The following is a 17,860-nucleotide window of genomic DNA, read 5'->3' on the forward strand; positions in this document are numbered from 1 at the left end:
GTCTGTACTGTCCAATGCCTGCCCACTTGCCTCAGCCTGTGATTCTGTAACTAGACCCTTTTTTCCCCAACATCATATTCTACTTTCCCTTGCCTACTCGAGTCCAGTCACACTAGCTACCTGTCTCTTAAAAACCCCATGCTTGTTTCTGCCCCAGGGCCTTTGCACTTGCTGTCCCTGCAGGAGTCCTATTCCTTCATTTCCTTCCCCAGCAGCTCCATCTCCTCCTCCAGATCTCAGCTCAAATGTCACCACCTCAGAGAGGACCTCCCTGACCACCCTGCCCAAGCAGCCCACCCTGCTTCCCCGGTGTGGTTCCATCCTTTACAAATCAGCATCTGCAGGTCCATGTGCATTTATTGATATTTATTGTCTCTTTCCCTGGTAGGTCAGCTCTGCCAGGGTTAATCTTTGCCTGTTTGTTCACTGCTGTGCCCTAGTGTCCAGGTGAGGCCTGGCCTACAGCAGGTGCCAGTCAATACTTGCTACAGGAATTCACCAATAGGGATCTCCCTTCATGTCTCATGACCATGATCTCCTGAACGAAAAGCATGCCTCATCAAATCGTGGATCCCCTCCACGATTTGTTAACATTTATTCACTGTCTCAGGCAACAATTCCATCCTGAGCCCAAGGCTGGAGGGGGCGTTGGGAGTGGAGTGGGGGCCTCACCCACCAGGCTCCTTACCACCCCTCCCCCAGCCAACCAGCCAGGAAACACCACGCAGCCAAGGTTAAGTAGACTCTTGCTGCTTTGTTATAAATATATTATGTACATCCAAAACATGACATTAAAATATTACTCCGTGTTACAGAAAAGATATTAAGGCTTTCTATTATTTACATTAAACAAGCAAGCACCTTTAAAAAAAAAAACCAGTCAAAACAAAAAAGCCCCTCTTCCTTCTCTGACATACCCCTGGCCAGAGGGGACAATGAGTCCCCTTGCAAATTGCAAAGACCCTTTGCAGGGGCTCCCGTTAGAGGCATCAGCTCTAGCTGGAATCATGGACAGCTGGGGGAGGGGCAAGGGAGGGTGATCCAGGGGAAGGCCGGCTGCCCTTAGATGCTGGCTGCACTTCATCACCCAGGGTAGGCAGGCTGGGGATGCCCACCCACCCAGGCCTGCGGGGTCAGCTTGAGTGCTGTGGCAGGGCAATGGTACAGGGGCACTGGGGTGTACTTAGCAGCTCCAAGACCAACTTGGGCCAGACAAGGAGGGGCAGATAAGACGACTCAGTGGCCCCAACACCAGCCATGCTGAAGGGCTGCCTGGTGACACAGGTTGTGGGTGAGTGTCCCCTCTGACCAAGGGGTGGCTGGCAGATGGGGCTCCTTTTTCTGCAGAGTCAGGCTTGGTAGACAGAGCAGCTCAGGTGGCTGGGCAGGGGCCAAGGAAACAGAAAAGGAAGGAAATGAAAAATCAGTGGCTCAAGTATTCTGTGTCACGAGGGGTGGGCTAGGGGTGCCCGGGCCCAGCCCAGGAGGCATCCTCTCCACTCGGAGGGGCCAGCGAGGAGGCTGGAATTTGGCAGATGGCTTCGGTTTGGGAGGGGGACCGGGGAAGGTTGGCAATAAGGTGACAGGCTTGGAGGAGTTATTTGATCTTCTGGGCCCATTTCATGTCATCCGCCCGAGGCTTCTCTCCCGTCAGGCCCTGGATGAGGTCCTCCAGCCGTCGCCAGAAGCCCATCTTCTCCAGAGGGTAGTTGAGCCAGCCTGCAGCGGAAACAGAGCAGGGAGGTTGAAAGAGCAGCAGTCAAGGGGAAGTAGGGAGGGAACTGGGCGTCCCTGGCGCCCACAATATGTGTGTGTGTGTGTGTGTGAGTCTATAGAGGGTGGGGACAAGGACTGACTGGGGAATCTGGGGTTTGGGGCCTCCCACCAATGGCTTGGGGGCGGCTCTGACATGCCTCCATCCCTTGACTCATTCCCTTTCTTCCTGGGTGCTGACTGGATGCCAGGCATGTTGGCAGTGGTTCTTATCACTCAGCTCAAATGCTACCTCTTCCGGGGAACCTCCCCTGACCACAACTTAAGCAGAACTCCATGCCTGTCACTTTGCTTTTATTTCTTTATGGCCTTTCTGATAACCAGCAGCCATTCCCGCTGACTCACCACTTCCCTGTTCTGTGTGGGTTCCCCCGCAACTAGAATGCCAGCGCTGAGCAGCAGAGCTGCTGTGTCCTCAGACCTGGAAGATGCTGGTCTGTGGTGGGGTTCGATAAACGTGTGTGCCTGTCCCGCTGTGACCTCTGCCCCCCCAACCCTGACAGGAGCAGCTGCTGGGTGGGCCCTCCCAGGCTGCCCCAGAGCCGCACCTGTGGTGATGCAGAAGTAGGTCTCGTGGGGTGAGACGTGGTGGATGCGGTGGTGTTTACGAGGCAGGATGATGTGCCAGTCCTGCAGGAGTGTGACCCAGCGTGGCAGCCCGAAGTATGTGTGCGACCACTTGTGGATCTGGTTGGTGAACGTGCCGAAGATGATCAGGCAGAAGACAAAGCACTCCCAGGGATACAGCTGCTCCAAGGCTTCTGCAGGGTGGGGAGAGGGTGTCCACAGCTGTCACGCGGGGTGGAGGCTGCCACCAGTCTAGCCCTCACCACTCGCCTGTGGCCAGCTCTCGTCTCAGGACGGTACCCGGGCCTCCTGCCAACATCCCAGAGAGACTCCGGTGGGCTCAGACATCCCCCTGGGCAGGCAATGCACATGAGCAAGGTTGGCCAGGTGTAGGGTAGTAAGTAAGTAGTAGTGAGGACTGCGGTACACTAGAGAGCTTGCGTCCTGTCTAACGGTGGCAGCCACGCTCAGCTCAGCTCTGATCCAGTGAAGCCAGGTGGGAATAAAGACCCAGGATGGCCAGATTGGATTGTTCAAGAGAAGCTGGAAACACAGGCCTTTATGTCAAATATCCTAATTTTGCATGAAGAGAGCTAACATTTTTTTGTAGTATCCTGGAGGGACACACACGCACTCACACCACAGGAGGCGCAAGGTGGTGGGGGGTGTCTGCGTCTGGCAGATCCCTGCCATCGGGGCACACACGCTCACCAGGGGTCTGGGTGCGGAACTTGTAGGCCATGTTTAGCAGTGGCAGCAGAGTCACCAGGCAATTGTCCCCGTTGGTCTCAATGAAGTCGTGTCGCGTAATGGCTGTGGGGTCGATGTGATGCTCCCGGAATGGCCGGATGAAAGCCTGGGGGGCAGGGAGGGAGGTACGATGGCCAGTCAGTCCATGATGCTCAGCAGCTCTCCACAACCTTGTGCAGGCCCATCTCCCTGCCTTTGGGGTGCTGGAATATTCCACGTATAAACCCAGGCTCCAGCATCTAGTCTAGCAGCTACAGCCCAAGGATAGGTGGAAATGACCTGGCTGAGACCTCAGGCCGGCACTACCTTCCTATGGGTCTCAGCCTTGCCACCTGGGCTGGAGGGGGTTTGGAGACCATCTCTGCCTTTACCCCAAGACAGCAGAAGAGGTTCCTCATGGTAACAGACAGGACCCTCAGCTGCTTGGCTGTATTATCCAAGCCCCTGCCTAGTAACAATCTTTCCCTCTTAGTATAGGCTGTTTCCAGAGGGGCTGATACCACCACACCTGAGTTAAGCTAGGTATCAGGACCCTGACCTGGACAAACAGACTACGCCCCCCTGCTCCATCCCACTGACTGGCTGAGGGATGCACATGAGACCCAGCTGAGCCAGAGGGTGCGAGCCATGGCCTGGCTGGCATGTGGGAGAGGGGTGTCCTCCTACCACTGGGGAGGACGGGGTCCAGAGAGCTGGGATCCAGCTCCACCAGCTCAGCAGGCGGCCTATATAAGCGAGACGCCAACAGAGAGACAGCGGAGAGGCCAAGCCTGGTGGAGGTGGTCTAACGTCTGGGCGGACCCGGCCAGGTCTTAAGTGTCTCTATTCTGAAATGTTCAGTAACAGCAGTTAGTACCTCTGTATTGGGATCCAACCTTAAGCCAGTGTGCAGTAGATTTTCTATTACAACCCAAGATGATACAAGGTGACGTTTAGTTAAATCATTTGAAGGTCAAGGTGCAGCAGGGCAGGCAGAGGAGAACAAGATGTAGCCCCCAATTCAAGGGGTTCCAAGGAGGTGGGCACCTCTCAAATCTCTCTGGCTGTCCCATGCTTGGTGGTTTTGCTTCTAGCACCCGCAGGGGACCGCTGTTCTAGTCCCAGAGTGGTGTGTGGGGCTTTGGCAGGACTGACAGTTCGCGTCTTTCGGAGAGGGAGACAGGCCGGGAGAGAAGGGTAATGGGTTGGGTCCACATACGCACCTTCCCCACGATGGGCAGCTCCACGGAGCCCCACGTGTCGGCTCCCCAGTGCACCAGGCCAGACAGGAAGTCAGCAATGAGAGCCCCTGCAACTGGAGAGGAGGAGGTGAGCGGGGGTGGGGGACACACAGAGGGACCTCCTGTCCAGCTCCCACCTTGCATCAGGGAGTCAGGCGGCCATTCACTCCGTGCTTGCTCATTCATTCATCATTAGCAGGGAGGGTGTCCCCGCGTGGGGCACGTCTCCTCCCCTGAATGGGGCCTTAGGAATGGGCTCAGCCTCGTTCTGTCCCTCTACTTGCTTTGCTCCAGGAGATGCAGGACTCATTTGCACCATGAGTCTCAAGAGAATACAATGGGCATGCTCAGGCCAGCCTGTTGCTTTTCTACTCGGAGCTGAGTGTCCCTTCCTCTCAGAGCCCGTACTGCCCCCACAGGGAAGCCCACTGTGCTCCAGGGCTGCCGGTGACAAGATGGGAATGTCCTGCTGGGGCCTGGTGTCGGGAAGTGCCTTAGTGCAGAGAGAGCCGCGTGCCCTCCCGACCTCGCTTTCACCGACAATAAACTGGGGATTTGCTCTCCAGCATCCTTTCATTGTGTTTGCTCTCAATTTGTTCTGAAGAGGACTGGGGGCCTCTCAGAGGCCCCAACACAAGCTCACTTGAGGGATCAGTATAATACAGAGCTTAAAAACTTGGATCTGGACTCAAATTCCAGCTGCCGCTTCTCACTAGCTGTGTGACACTCAGTGTGTTACTTAACCTCTGTGTGCATACTCCAGGATGCTGTGTACACGCTGCCTTGTCTCCACAAGGAGGCCGTGACCAGGAGCTAAGGTGCAGCTAGGTCCAGAGTTGGGGGTCCTCAGCACCATACTGCCCATTCTGGGCCACAGCAGCTTTACTTGCATGAGGCCCACCTGAGGCCTGGTCCTCACAGCGCCAGCGATGCCTCCACACGCTGCCTTCCCGAGAAGGGAGCCCCAGCAGGCTACCTCCTGCCCCCACTTCCTCCCCAACCCTGCCCCGTGCAACCACTATCTGCTTCCCAGCATCTCAGATTGGGGTGGCCTGTTCGAGAACATTCTATAGATGGATGCATGTGGCTTATGTTCTTTCTGAGCCCAGCTTCCTTTGCTAGCATTGTGCTTCTAGAGGCCTCCACAGTCGCCCCAGTTGTCCATCCTCTGTACCCCAGGAACAGTCCACTGTCCAGATACACCACTGGGCGTCCCTTCAGCTGGTGCTGGGTGTCCCGGCTGTTGTGACCCAAACTGCCATGAGGTTCATATGTGGCCTGTGAGCACACACGTGCCCTCACTTCCTCCGCGTGAAGACAGAGTCAGCTGTTTACTTATTTATTTACTTGACATTTATTGAGCACTTATAGGGACCAGGCCCTGTGCCAGCCCCTTAAATGTTTTATCTCTTTTAATCCCTAAATTGTACCAAGGCCAAGCCTGAGTTGGTTTCGTATCTGATCTCCTTCATCGTCCTAAGCATATAATCCTTTCAGATGACTAGGTGACAATAATAGTATCACAGAAACAAAGTTTGTGAGAAAGGTTAGCACGGGAGCACTTCCTGCTGTAGCACTTCCCGGGGCTCTGACGCCTGAGTTAAAAGGTGCATCATCGGGAGTTACTCGGGGACAAACCCTACCTGGCCAGGGGTCAAGGTCAACATCACACTGATACGTTCTGTTGGTAGCACACACCTGCCTCCCTAAGAGGGGGTCAAAATGGCCCCCTTAGCTCTGAGCTCTTCCCAGAACACATAACCCAGTGGAAGAAAACACCAGACAAGTGTCAACAGAGGGTTATCCTGTGAAACACTGGCAGGCCCTAAAACGACTGTCACCAAAAACCAGAGTGTGCAAAACCGGCACAGCCAAGAGGAACCCACAGGGACGTGACACAAAATGTGTGTGGAATCAGGGGATCTGGGAACGGAATAGGGGGCGGTGTCCCAGGAACGAGGAAGGGACACTGGGTAAAACAGAGGAAAGCTGAACCACCGCTGGACTTGAGTTCACAATAATGTATCCTTAGCACATTCACTGTAACCACCGTGTGACACTAACGCAGACATAAGATGTTAATAATAGAGGAAACTGGGGGCAGGGACATATAGGGAAATTCTTTGTACTTTCTGCTCATTTGCTCAAAATGTAAAAAACGGTTCTGAAAAATAAAGTCTATTTTTAAAAAGCGTGTTCTCGCACTTCTTGACCAGAGTGATGGGCCCTGCCATGTCCTGATTTCCCAGAGGGGAAATGAGACTAGGAAGAGGACTGCCCACGGGACGTGGGGGTGGGGGTGGGGGGGCCAGGGCCTCGGGGAGTGGCCGCAGACTCGCAGACCATCCAGGGTTGTTCCTGGTGACACGGGGCCTTTGCATCAGATCTGGGAATGGGATGTTAATACTGAGTATCCGCTGCACTACAACCCGCCAGTGGGCTGAGGCCGGTGGAGCCCCCGAGACACAGCCAGAGCTCCTGGTGGGACGCGAGTTAGCACTTTAAATACCAGCCCCGCTCGGAGCCTCAGTCTTGTCACCTGTCAAATGACCTGAACGATGCAGCAAGCAGGAGGTAGCAGGAGGTATTACTTTCGGAGAGGAGCCTGCCCTCGAGTTGAGGGGTGGGGGTAGGGAGAAGGATTGGCTCTTCATGGGCAGGTGGCTGCTGCCTGTGGCTGCTTCAGTGGGGGCAGGGGTGGCAGAGGCCGAGACATAGAAGCTTCTTTGTCCCGGCACTGGAGGCAGCAGCTGGTAGCTGGCTCACTCTGGGGGTGGCTTTGGCCTGGTCACCACCCTGTCTGCAGGACACTGGGACAGGATGGCGGATGACTCACTGCAAGCTACTCTGGTTCACTGGGTGACCTTGAGACAGTGTCTGGGTCCCTTGGGGCCTGTTTCTCCAAGGATGCCCCAGCTGGGACTTCTTCTTCGCCCCTGGCCACCCCAAGGCCTGGTATGGAAAGAGAGAGTGGCTGGACAGAAGTGGGTGCTGCTGTCCACCGCCGAGGGCTGGTCCCTGTGGTCCTGGGCCCCAGTCCTGTCTTTACTACCTTTCAGCTCAGACTCTCATGGAAATGCCCCACCTGGCCCACCAGGCTAGCATGACCTGAGGCTGTGTGATCTCTGACCTCACTGCTGACCTTTGCACTCAGTGTCCCCGGCCTGGAACACCTGCCTCTCTGTTTGCCAGAAAGTTCCTACTCCCTTCTTCATGGTCCAAGTCACTGGCCCTCGTACCTTTCCTCGTACCTTTCCTCTACTCCTCCCAAGGGCAGCAAACAGCTCAGTGATCCCAGGGCCATCAAGACAACACTGCTTTTGTCAAGGTCGCTCGTGACCTCCATGTGGCTCCATCTTGCAGGGCAGATTGATGGCTGCTTCTAGCTGATCCCCAAGTCCTCTGGAAACATGTTCTTCTCTTGGCCTCGCCTCTTCACCTGGTTCTCCCTCCTCTGCTGAAAGGGACACTCTGGAGGCCTCATGTGCTTTCTTTTCTCTGCTCCCACAAGGCCCTGGGGACACTCTGGCATCATCTGAGCACCAAACACTATCCATCTATATCCACCAGCTGCCTCTCTGACTCCAGACTCAGCCCTCAGATTTGCAGTTTCCTGCTCCACACCTCCCTGGGCTCTCAGGCAGGTATCTCAAGCATCTCCCCACATGCCAGCTCCTGCAACTGTTCCTACCTTCCAGCACTCAGGCCAAACGCCTGCCTCCCTTTCTCGCCTGCACAGCCAACCTGGCAGCACATCCCGGCAGCTTCCCTTTCATAGCTCACCTAGAATTTGACAACTTTTCACCATCTTTGCTGCCCTACATGGGTGTGAGCCCCTGCCTCTGCCTCCTCCTGTCTGGTCCTCCCTGCCCCCATCCATCCAGATCATGTCAGCTCCCTGGGAAACTCACCCAATGGGGCTCCTCATGCCCCATAGAATAAAACCCCGAGTCAGGGCCATGACCTCCAGCCCTTCGTGACTTTCCCCACTGTGTCTCCACGCTGACACCAACTCCTTTTCCTTTGATCAGTTTTCTCCAGCCACAGTGGCCTCCTCTTTAGTCCCCAAGTGCATGGGGCACATACCAACCACAGGGCCTTTGCTCTTGCTGTTCCTTTACCTGGACTGCCCTTCTCTGAGCTATCTGCTTGAGCTTGTCTCCTGACTGCCTTCAGGTCTTTCTGTAAACGTCACTTTCCAGCGAGGCATTTCCTAACCTCTCACCTCTTTCCTGCCTAGTCCCTTATCTTTGTCTTGTTTTCCAGCATTGCATCATCTCTCTGCATTTATTAACCACACATCTTTTAATGCTTCTACCTCTGCTGGTTTCTAGGGCCTGCCAGAAGCACCAGGACACAGTGCTGGGCCACGGACAGGTTCCTCAGGTTGGCACGGTGCCTTACCTCCTGCATGTTAACACACAAATCAGGGCAGCTACTTAAATCGATTAGGGACTGAGCAAACACCGAGCAAACACAGTTATCAGGAGATTGTCTACTCTTATCAACCCAGAGACAAAGGAGTCTGATGGCGAAGCTGGCATCACATGACGTGGCTGGATGGTCAGAGATCTCCTGGGCCCAGGATTGGAAACTCTGACCCCAACCAGGGAAGGGGGTTGATGACCTGCCTGAGGGGTCTCTGCTGCTGCCTGGGCATGGGCAAGTCATGGGACTTCTTGGGCACGGTGATGGGAAACCCTTAGTAGGTGGCTACTGAGAACTTATAGTGCCCAGGAAGGGTTTGCACAGAGCATGTGCCTGGGAATAGCCACTGTCAGAATGACCACTGAGGTGGAAGGTTCGAGCCCTGGTGAGTTGGCGTGTCCCCTGGCAGTGTCCCCTCCCCATCGCTATCCAGTCCTGGTCCCTTTGGCGTCACAGACACCTGCATTCTGCCCTCACGACAGTCCTGGGAGGCAAGTCCTGCAAACTAGGCTCACGTTACAACGTGGAGAGACACAACGACCCTTGCCCAAGGCCACACGGCCAGCAGGTGGGGGACTCATGTCTGCAGGGTCCTGCTTGCAGCTGCCCCCCAGATGGAGCTTCAGGGCTCACACTTCACATTCCTGCCCTTGAACGTGGTGCTCTGTGACAGAAAGGCTGCAGGTGCAGATGGTGGGGGGCAAAGTGGAGGCAGGGAGGCCACGGAGGAGACTTCCATGACAGTCCAGATGGGTGAGGATGGTGGCCGGACCAGGGTGAGGACAGTGGAGATGAAGAGAAACAGCTGTATTTTGGAAGCATCTTGGAAAGTAGAGTCAAGAGCATTTACTGATGGTTTGGAATGTGAGCAAGAGAGAGGAACCAAGGGGGGCACTCAGATTTTTGGCCCAAGCTACAGGAAGGGCAGAGGTGCCCCTGACTAAGACGGAGGGCAGGTTCCCACAGCCGACCTGCGTGCGCACACAGTGCACACACACACAAGCCCACACACCCACACACACGTCCACATGCCTGCAAATCGCCATAAGAGCGGTCAGACAGGGCCTCCTCAGTGGCGCAGCGGTTGAGCGCTGGGTTGCGAAGTTGCCCGCAGCCTCCGCGGCGCCAGTTCAATCCCCGGCTGTTCCCCGGCCACCAGAGGAGGGTCCCACATGGCGCGCAGACCCCTCCTGCCGCCCGCTGCTCCCCTCAGCAGTGTACTTTGGTCTTTCTGCCTGCTCTGCTCCCCGCTCTGGCTCTGGTGAATTCTCTCACCCTCCCGCGCTTCTGACTGTACCCAGTGCAAGTATAAACAAACAAACAAACAAATAAATAAATAAAAAACATGCCTCTTAAAAAAAAAAAAAAAAAAGAGCGGTCAGACATGGGGTTGGTCCCTGGCTCCTGGGGAAACCAAGGCAGGTAGCAGGCTGTGGACACTCACCGACACCCAGCATGACGAGGGGCGTGTGCTCCCAGCGGGCCAGCAACAGGAGATGGGCCAGGTTGTGGGCAATGAGGCTGAAGCACAGGACCACGCAGCACCATTCCTGGAAGCGCTTGCCTGCGGGGAAGGGGGCCAAAGATGAGTGCACACGAGCAAGGAGCAGAAAGTCAGCGACCCCTGGGGCCTCCTCAACAGGGCTCCATGAGTCTATGGCGCTAAGACAGGCTGAACTCACAGACAAGCCCCCACTACCCATTTCCTGGGTGTCACGGGGGCGCAGGGCAGAGTAAGTGCCAGCCGGTGGCACAATCTCAGGGCTGGCTGCCATTATAGCAAGCAAAGGGCTCTCCCCAAGGGGCCCCTGTGCACAGGTCACAGCCCAGGAAGCTGGCCTGTGCCCACCAAGCCTTTGACAATGGGGATCTGAGCTCTGGACCCTGTGCAGCTCTCTCTGGAGATGGCTGCGGAAGGTTGGTGAGCTTTTCGTAACTCATCACAGCATTGCTGGTTCCCATTTGCAGGTAATTATTTGGAGATGGAGGATGCAAGCAAAGTTTAATCCCCGAGGTTCAGACTCTGCCCAACCTCCATCAAGTAGGCTCCAGGCACCTAGTCAAGCATTTTGGAGCACCAGGTCCTCCCGTTTCCACTCTGAGGGCAGGAGCAGTGGTCTGGGATTCGCCATGGGGGACGAAGGGCTCGAAGTTAGGTGAGTGGAGGGAGGTGGGCTGGGTGGGGGCAGGGGTCATGCAGGTGTGTGCCCTGTCCCAGGGAGGGGTGACAAGCTGGCTCACTGCCACTAGGCGGGCATGAGGGCCAGGAGAGGCTGGAGAGTCTCATTCTCAGGAGATGCCAGGGACCGGACGTGGATGTGCATGTTGCCACATTTTTGAAAGGTGTGTGAGGTAGGACAAACTGCAGCTTTGTCCAGGGTGTCAGGGCCTTGGGAGTTTAACCTACGAGCCCACCGCCTGGCGGATCGGTCAAATCAGCCAGGGCTGAGTCACGGCCTACACAGCCAGGAAAGCCTGGGCAGCTGTTTCTCTGCGGTCCCCACCTGGGGTAAACAGTATCAAGCCCAGCTGGACCTTCCCCTTTCTGGTTCCTGTCTGTGGCCAGGACCTGGGGTTCAGAAGCAGGAAGCCCAGGGAGGGGGGACACAAGGGAAAAGGACAGGTGACTCCTCAGTGCCAACCTGCTCTCCCCTCCCCAGCCTGTGGGACAGCAAGGGGATCAAATGACAGGAACAACACAATGGTCTACACCACTCAGGCCTATGGTGCTGGGGGCCCACATCAGAGACACATGGGCTCCCTCGGGCAAATTTTGCTTTCGGTTTTAAAATAAATTAGCCAAGCTTCAAAAAAGAAATCACATAAAATGTCTAGTTTCCTGCTTCCCCTGAGAAGACGGGGCTCCGGCCCCCAGTCAGCAGTCGAGCTGCCCCCATGAGATAGGTCACGGCCCCTCCCCGGCCCTCCCTGCGCGGCAGCTGATGTAGGCGGTCTCCTCGATGGCACTTCTGGCCAGGCCCTGCGTCATCTTGAATGCAAGGCACAGTCCCATTCAAGCCCAGTCCCTCTGGAAAGAACCCTGTGATTCCCTTTCCCAGAGGAAAAGACTGAGGCTCAAGGGTAAGAAGGAAGACCTGGTTTGGATGCTGGGCCTGTGAGCAGGAAATGTCAGTCTGGATACTCTGGACGGTCCTGTTCCCAGTCACTCAGCACTCCCCCCTGCCACGGAGAAAGAATGTCCCCGAATCTGAATATTTTCCCCTCTGGATGCCATCTCTTTGGCTTCTGGATCCTTCTGCAGACCATGTGCCTCAACTTGGATCCACAAAAAATACGTCTGTAACAGTCACATGGAGCAGCCTACATGCCAGGGAGGATCTGGCTCCTGCCACACCTGAGTCCCAGACCACTTGCCCTCCTTGGGGAGAGAATAGGCCTGGAGAGCAGTTTCCTTACAGTCACTCTAAAATGATTTTGTCCAAAGTCACTTGAGGGTCACCAAAGTCATAGCACGGACAGTCAGCCTGGTAGGGTCCATGGGCCCCGTGGCCTAAATTATGTCACTTTACAGATGAGCAGACTGAGCCCTGGGGAGGGGAGGACTTGGCTTGGGACACAAGAGGCCCAGGCCGCCCTGGATGGCGCCCCTGGCCTGGCCCAGCTCTGGGATCTGAGCTGAGTTACAGCAATGGCAGCTTGCTGGCCTGGGAGGAGCCAGGCTTGTGTGTGGTGGGCTTGGGGAGCTGGGAGGCACAGGGGAGGCGGGGCGCCAGGCGAGGGCCAACTCTGCTTTCCTGGGGCAGGCGGCAGCCACAGGCTTGGCATGAGGCCTGCCCTTCTCTTCTTGCTTCAGTCAGACAAGCCTTGAATAGCCTGACTTCGGATGTACCTCGGCCACTAGGAGACCCTCAGCCTCGGGATGGGGGGCAGGAGGTAGGAGAGGGCAGGGGCCAGAGAGAGACAGAGAAGAGTCAGACATACAGAGAGATGAGAAACACAGAGAGGAGAAAAAGGGAGAGACGGGGAGAGATTATATGGAGACAGAGAGACAAAAGAGAAGGTGTAGGGCCCAAAAGGAGAAAGGGCGGGAAGGAGAACTGGGTTGAGGGAGAGAGGATGCTAGGCTGGGAGTCTGGCTGGGACCAGGCCTCTGCCCTCTGCCCTCAGGCCCACTGGGGGCTCTGAAGCCAGGCTCAGCTCTAGGACTACAGCCTATACTCCTGCCCAGGACCCTGGCACACTGCTCCAGCCTTCCCAACCCCATGCTAAGAACTTATGTCCCCAACACAGGAGGCATCGTAGTAGGCCAGGGTGGGTGAACAGCTGGCCCCTGGAGTTGGGCACCTGAGACAGTCTTGCACACCTGTGCCTGGTAACAGCCAGCACCTGCTGGGAAGCCACGTCCCTGCTTCACCTCTTGATTTGTCCATGAGGCAGAGGAGGCCTGCCAAGCCCTCTAGGCCCTTCACCACCCCTGATCCCTGATAGGGGGTGGACCTAAATCCAGAGTGAGACCCTCTATGGCTCCCAGAGCCCAGGCCTAGGGCCAACTCCTGGCCAAACACCAGGGTCCCACAGGAATGGCTGAGGCTGCCTCTCCCCTCCCTGGTCCCTGTGCCCCTGAGCGGCCTACTCACAGCTCTCTGCAGACACTAGGTCCGCTCTCTCTGCTGCCGGCCCCGCGCACATGCCCCTCTGCTGGCCTGGAACATTGGACCCTCCCACACACCTGTCCTGGGCTGGTTCAGCCCCAAGGTGAAGGCAAAGAACACGGAACCCAGAACACCCCCTGCCAGGTTCTGGTTCTGGCCCTGTTGCTCATTGGCTGGGTGACAGCAGGCAGGTCACTACTCTTTGCTGAGCCTCAGGAAATGTCTGGAAGATGGACAGGGCACCAGGCACTTCAGCACAAACAGATGTGCTGATCATCCCCTGGTGGGAGGGCAGAGGCAAGCCAGACCCCAGGCAGGATGAGTGTTAGGAAGAACACATCTGGGGTGGGTACAGGGGGGGACTACGGGGGCCTCGGTTTCTTCCTCTTAAAATGGAATCAATATCAGGATGCACCACAGACAAGTGTGGGGGGATGAGACAGAGCATGTGAGGACACTGGCCGGCACAGTCAGTGTCCAGTAACTGCCCGTTACTGCCTTATTGCTGCCAACTATCAGGGTGCCACCTCTGGCCCCAGGAATCTCAGGAATTCAGCCCTGAAACCCATAAACTTCTATTCTCCCCTCACTGTTTGAGCCCACAGGCCTCCTGGGCGTCCCGCCAACACTCCAGGCATGCTCCCACCTCAGGGTCTTTGCACGTGCTTGTCCCTGGTCTGGACCAGTCCTTCTTCAAATAGCTTCACGCCTCCCTCCCTGCAGGTGTCTGTTCAAATGTGTCCTGCTCTGGGAGGCCTTCGCAGCCCCAACATTTCACCTCCCCTTTCCTAGTTTATACTTGTTCCAGAGAGCTCGCCACCATTGGTAAGTGTGCTATTTTCCTTATTTATCGTTTTGCTAAAATGCCATCTCCATTTTTCCTTTGCTGCTTTTCCCCTGGGAGCTGGCAGGGGGAGCAGGGTGAAAAGTGCCCTATATGTACTGAATATGGTCCCTCACTTTGCAGGTCAGCCCCAGAGAGGTCAAGAAAATTTTCCAGGGCCACAAGGTAAGGGGGCAGAGGCAGACAAAGGGAGGCCTGTGAGGTGTGGAGAAACTAGTCTGGCCAGTTTCCCACTCTTTCATTCTCCCCCAACCCCCAAATCCAGGTCTGGAGGCAATCAGGCCTTGACTCTGGTTTGGGGCAATAGCATCCCTAGCCTCAGATTTCTGTGTGGCTGTTCTTTAGCGTGAGGCACACTTGGGGAAACCAGAACAGGACAAAGACGCAATCACATAATGGGGAGACTGCGGTCCCTTGGAATGGCCTCAGATGACTTGGTTGAAAGGGGGTAGGGCTTACATGAGAGGGCAGAGCTAGACACCAAAGGAGGATCTCGAAGGAATCTGCCTGATTCCCAGCTGGTAAATCTGAGGACCAGAGAGGTGAGGCAGTTTGCTGGAGACTTACAGGAAAGTCAGACTATTAGGCTAACAATAAGGAGTGCCTGCTGTATGCCAGGCACTGCAAACAGTAGATGATCTCATTTCATTTCCTCATCCCAATGATACCAAGGAACAAATAAACTCCATCTTGTACCCACTGTCGATGGGAGGAAGCTGAGGCTCAGAGAGGGCCAGCAGCCCGGCCCAGGTCACACAGTTAGGTAACCCAGTAAGGACACCAAGTATTCGCGTCCCAGGGATGGGGATTTTAAATCTACTGGCTGGGTGTTTGGGCTGAAGAAACCATGGCAGCATGAGTCAGGTGCCCAAGTCAGATTAGGAAAAACATCACACCCAGAGCATGGAAGTTGAAGCCAGGAAGGCCTCTGGTCATGCAGAAAACAGCAAGAAAGCAAATGGCCCAAGGTCATGCAGCAAGTTGTGAGAGAGATGGCAGGCAAGCAGGGCAGACCAAAGGTGGGACCCGAGCCCACTGCAGGTACAGGCTGTGCCGCTGTCCCTTGACAAAAGGAAAGATGCCCGACTGATAAAGCTCCTGGTTCAGGCAGAGTGGGGCCTCTGGCAGCTCCCCATCACCTGACTCTGGGCTCTCTCACAGGCACTTCCTTAACTCCTAGGGGAAATTCACCTTTCCCGTGGGTTGGTAAAGGGATGCCAGGAGTTCAAGTGAAGTCAGAGAAAGGAAGGGAGGGGGTGGCTGGTGCTTGCTGGAGAAAGAATGGTAGGCACGGCAGGAATAAGCCAGGGACCTTGGCTTGAGGACTGAGGTCTCTGAGTTGTGGTCTGGGGCATCGTGGGACTCCAGCCAGAAGTCCTAATGAAGGGGGATAATATAGGCACACCAGTAGGGGTGCTTGTGTGGGGGAGGAGCTTAACCTGGAGGATGTGCAAAGCCTTCACTACCTGGGATTCCTAAATACAGGGTGATGGCAGGGGAAGCAGGGGAAGGGTAGGAAGGCTGGGGTGTTGGTCTATAGTGACTGGAGCTTAAAGTAGGATGGGGTTTTAGGGGTAAGGCTTCTGGGGCACTGGATAGTTGGGGCCTGTGTTGAGATGCCAGGTTTTGGGGAGTGAGGGCCCTGAGTGAGGCCCAGATGGGGTCCCAGGGAGTGAATTCAAAATCTGGGAACATGGGGTGGGATGCGACTTTTAGGTGGGGGGGGGGGCAGTGCATGTAGCTGAGAGGCTGCCTCTTGGGATCGGGTCCTGGAGTTGGGGGGATTCCTAAGTCAAGGTGCGCCGCTTGCAGCCGTGGGTGTCCGGTGGCTAGGATCCGGATCTGGGGTTCAAAGGGGAGCAGTTTATAGCAGTTCCCAGATGTGGGGGGCCGCTCTGCACCCAGCAAGTCCTCGGGCCAGGGATCTGCCTTGGCTTGGCAGGGGCGCTGGGTGGGGTCCCCGGGCTTGGGGAGCTATTTGCAAGTTAGAAGCTGAGGTTAAGCTCTGCATCGGGGCCTGCGGCTGGGGATCCGATCGGGGGGACCCGAGCTCGCGGTCTGCAGCCCGGGCTGGTGACTGCAGGCCGGAGGGGCCCCGAGGTCCTACCTGGCGAGTAGAGCGCGGCGAGCTCGCGGGCCCCGGCGTGCTGCGCGCCCCAGCGCCGGCAGGACGCCGCCTCGTCCTCGTCGAGTTCCGGCCGCTGGCCCGGCCCGTCCTCGGGGCCCGCCATGGCCACTCGCCCGGCCCGCCCGGTGCGCTCTGCTGGCGGCGGCAGCAGGGCCGCGGGACCGCGGCGCTCTCACGCCGCCCAATGACCGCCCGGCGCCCGGCGCGGGGGCGGGGCCGGCGGGGCCCTCGCCCGGCCGCGCGTCACAGCCAATCGGCACCCGCGCTGGGGCCACGCCAGCCAATCAGCGGCCGCGGAGCCGCAGCCAACCGGCGCGCTCCGGGGGCGGGGCCGCAGCTGGGCGCAGCTGGGCGCGTCCAGGCTCGCCCCGGCCCGGTCCGGCCCGGCTCCGCCCGGCTCCCGGCACCCGCCCGCGGACGCGGGTCGCCGCCCACCTCGGGCTTGCTTTCCCGGCAGGAGCAATGGGCTGAGGCCGTGCTTCCCCGGACCCAGAAATGGGCGTTTCCGCCGTACGCGCCTTGAAGCGCCTACTGTGTGCGAGGAGCTCGCGTGGACGGCGCCAGCTGGGCCTGGCAGCGAGCACTTGATGGGGCTTTACCAGGGCGCCTCAGCTGGGTGCTGTTCACACTGGACTCCATCACCTAGCCCTACCGTGCGCAGAGCTCACGAGGACTGTGCGTACACCTACTATGTGCCAGCTGGCGCTGTGCATCTGGGGAGGAACGGGCTGTCTGACCCCCAGGAACGCATATTCCCCGGAGGGAGAGGACAGCAAGCGGATGAAAACGACCCTAAGAGACACTGAAAGATTTATGGAGCGTTTCATATCTGCCGGGCGCTGGGCGAAGCGCGAAACGCCAGCCTCCCTTTTACTCAGAGGCCCCTCCGGACCACCCTGCTCAAAGTTGCCCCCCCCCTCCAGGCACTGTGACATCACCCTGTTTTGTCTTCACAGCGCTTGGCATCGTCAGTGAATGTGCAGTTCCTGTTCTCACCCTCCCCCCAGAAAACTAGCTCCTGAGGGCCTGGTTTGCCTTGTTGGCTGCTGAACCCCTGTGTCTGCATCTGCATAGAGCACATAGTAGGAGCTCAATGAATATTTGCTGAATGAACGCAGAGTAAGGATGCTCTTACTCTCTCAGCAGGCAAATGCGAGGGCCAGGGTTTTACCTCTGTGTGGAGCTGACTACAGAGTCCACAATAATTGCTCTCATGTACAGTGTCGCCAAATGGGGGCTGCCTCCCAGGCCTTGGAAAGACCCTTCAGGCGCCCAGGGAAGCAGGATGAGAGGTAAGACAACTTCCAAACGCGGATGACATTCTGAGGCACCATCCTGCCCTTCTTCTCAGGGCATTTAAGATCTGCAAACTCAGCTGCTGGGAAAAAACAGTCCCTTTGGCTCTGTTTCCTGAGTGTCCCTGACCCAGGTGGCCACTGTGCCCTGCAGGTCCCTGCTCCCTCCTTCCAAATTTGCTTCCATGACTGGGACAGATTGCGGCCCGAGTTTTGATGAATTCTGGAGGAAATAGCTGATC

At 56.8% G+C, this 17,860-nt stretch overlaps 1 protein-coding gene across 2 annotated transcripts; it reads right to left on the reverse strand.

Annotated features, from left to right (window-relative positions):
- Positions 1 to 292: 292 nt before the first annotated feature.
- On the reverse strand, positions 293 to 16,509 carry PEDS1 (plasmanylethanolamine desaturase 1). Of its 2 annotated transcripts, none has more exons than XM_037500271.2 (6): positions 16,303 to 16,509; positions 10,183 to 10,302; positions 4,293 to 4,384; positions 3,052 to 3,196; positions 2,322 to 2,534; positions 293 to 1,719 (listed from the first exon to the last, which is right to left on the reverse strand). In XM_037500271.2, exons 1-6 carry the CDS (start codon positions 16,424 to 16,426, stop codon positions 1,598 to 1,600), a joined length of 816 nt encoding a protein of 271 aa, XP_037356168.1. In that variant the 5' UTR covers positions 16,427 to 16,509; the 3' UTR covers positions 293 to 1,597. The 2 variants fall into 2 exon arrangements, with proteins under 2 accessions (XP_037356168.1, XP_037356171.1); XM_037500274.2 differs by lacking the exon at positions 16,303 to 16,509 and adding an exon at positions 13,337 to 13,464 and having other exon boundaries at positions 295 to 1,719.
- Between the last annotated feature and the right edge of the window lie 1,351 nt (positions 16,510 to 17,860).

Source organism: Talpa occidentalis, unplaced genomic scaffold (genome assembly GCF_014898055.3).
Source record: "Talpa occidentalis isolate TD23 unplaced genomic scaffold, MPIMG_talOcc4v2.1 talOcc4.10, whole genome shotgun sequence".
Classification (NCBI taxonomy): Eukaryota; Metazoa; Chordata; class Mammalia; order Eulipotyphla; family Talpidae; genus Talpa; species Talpa occidentalis.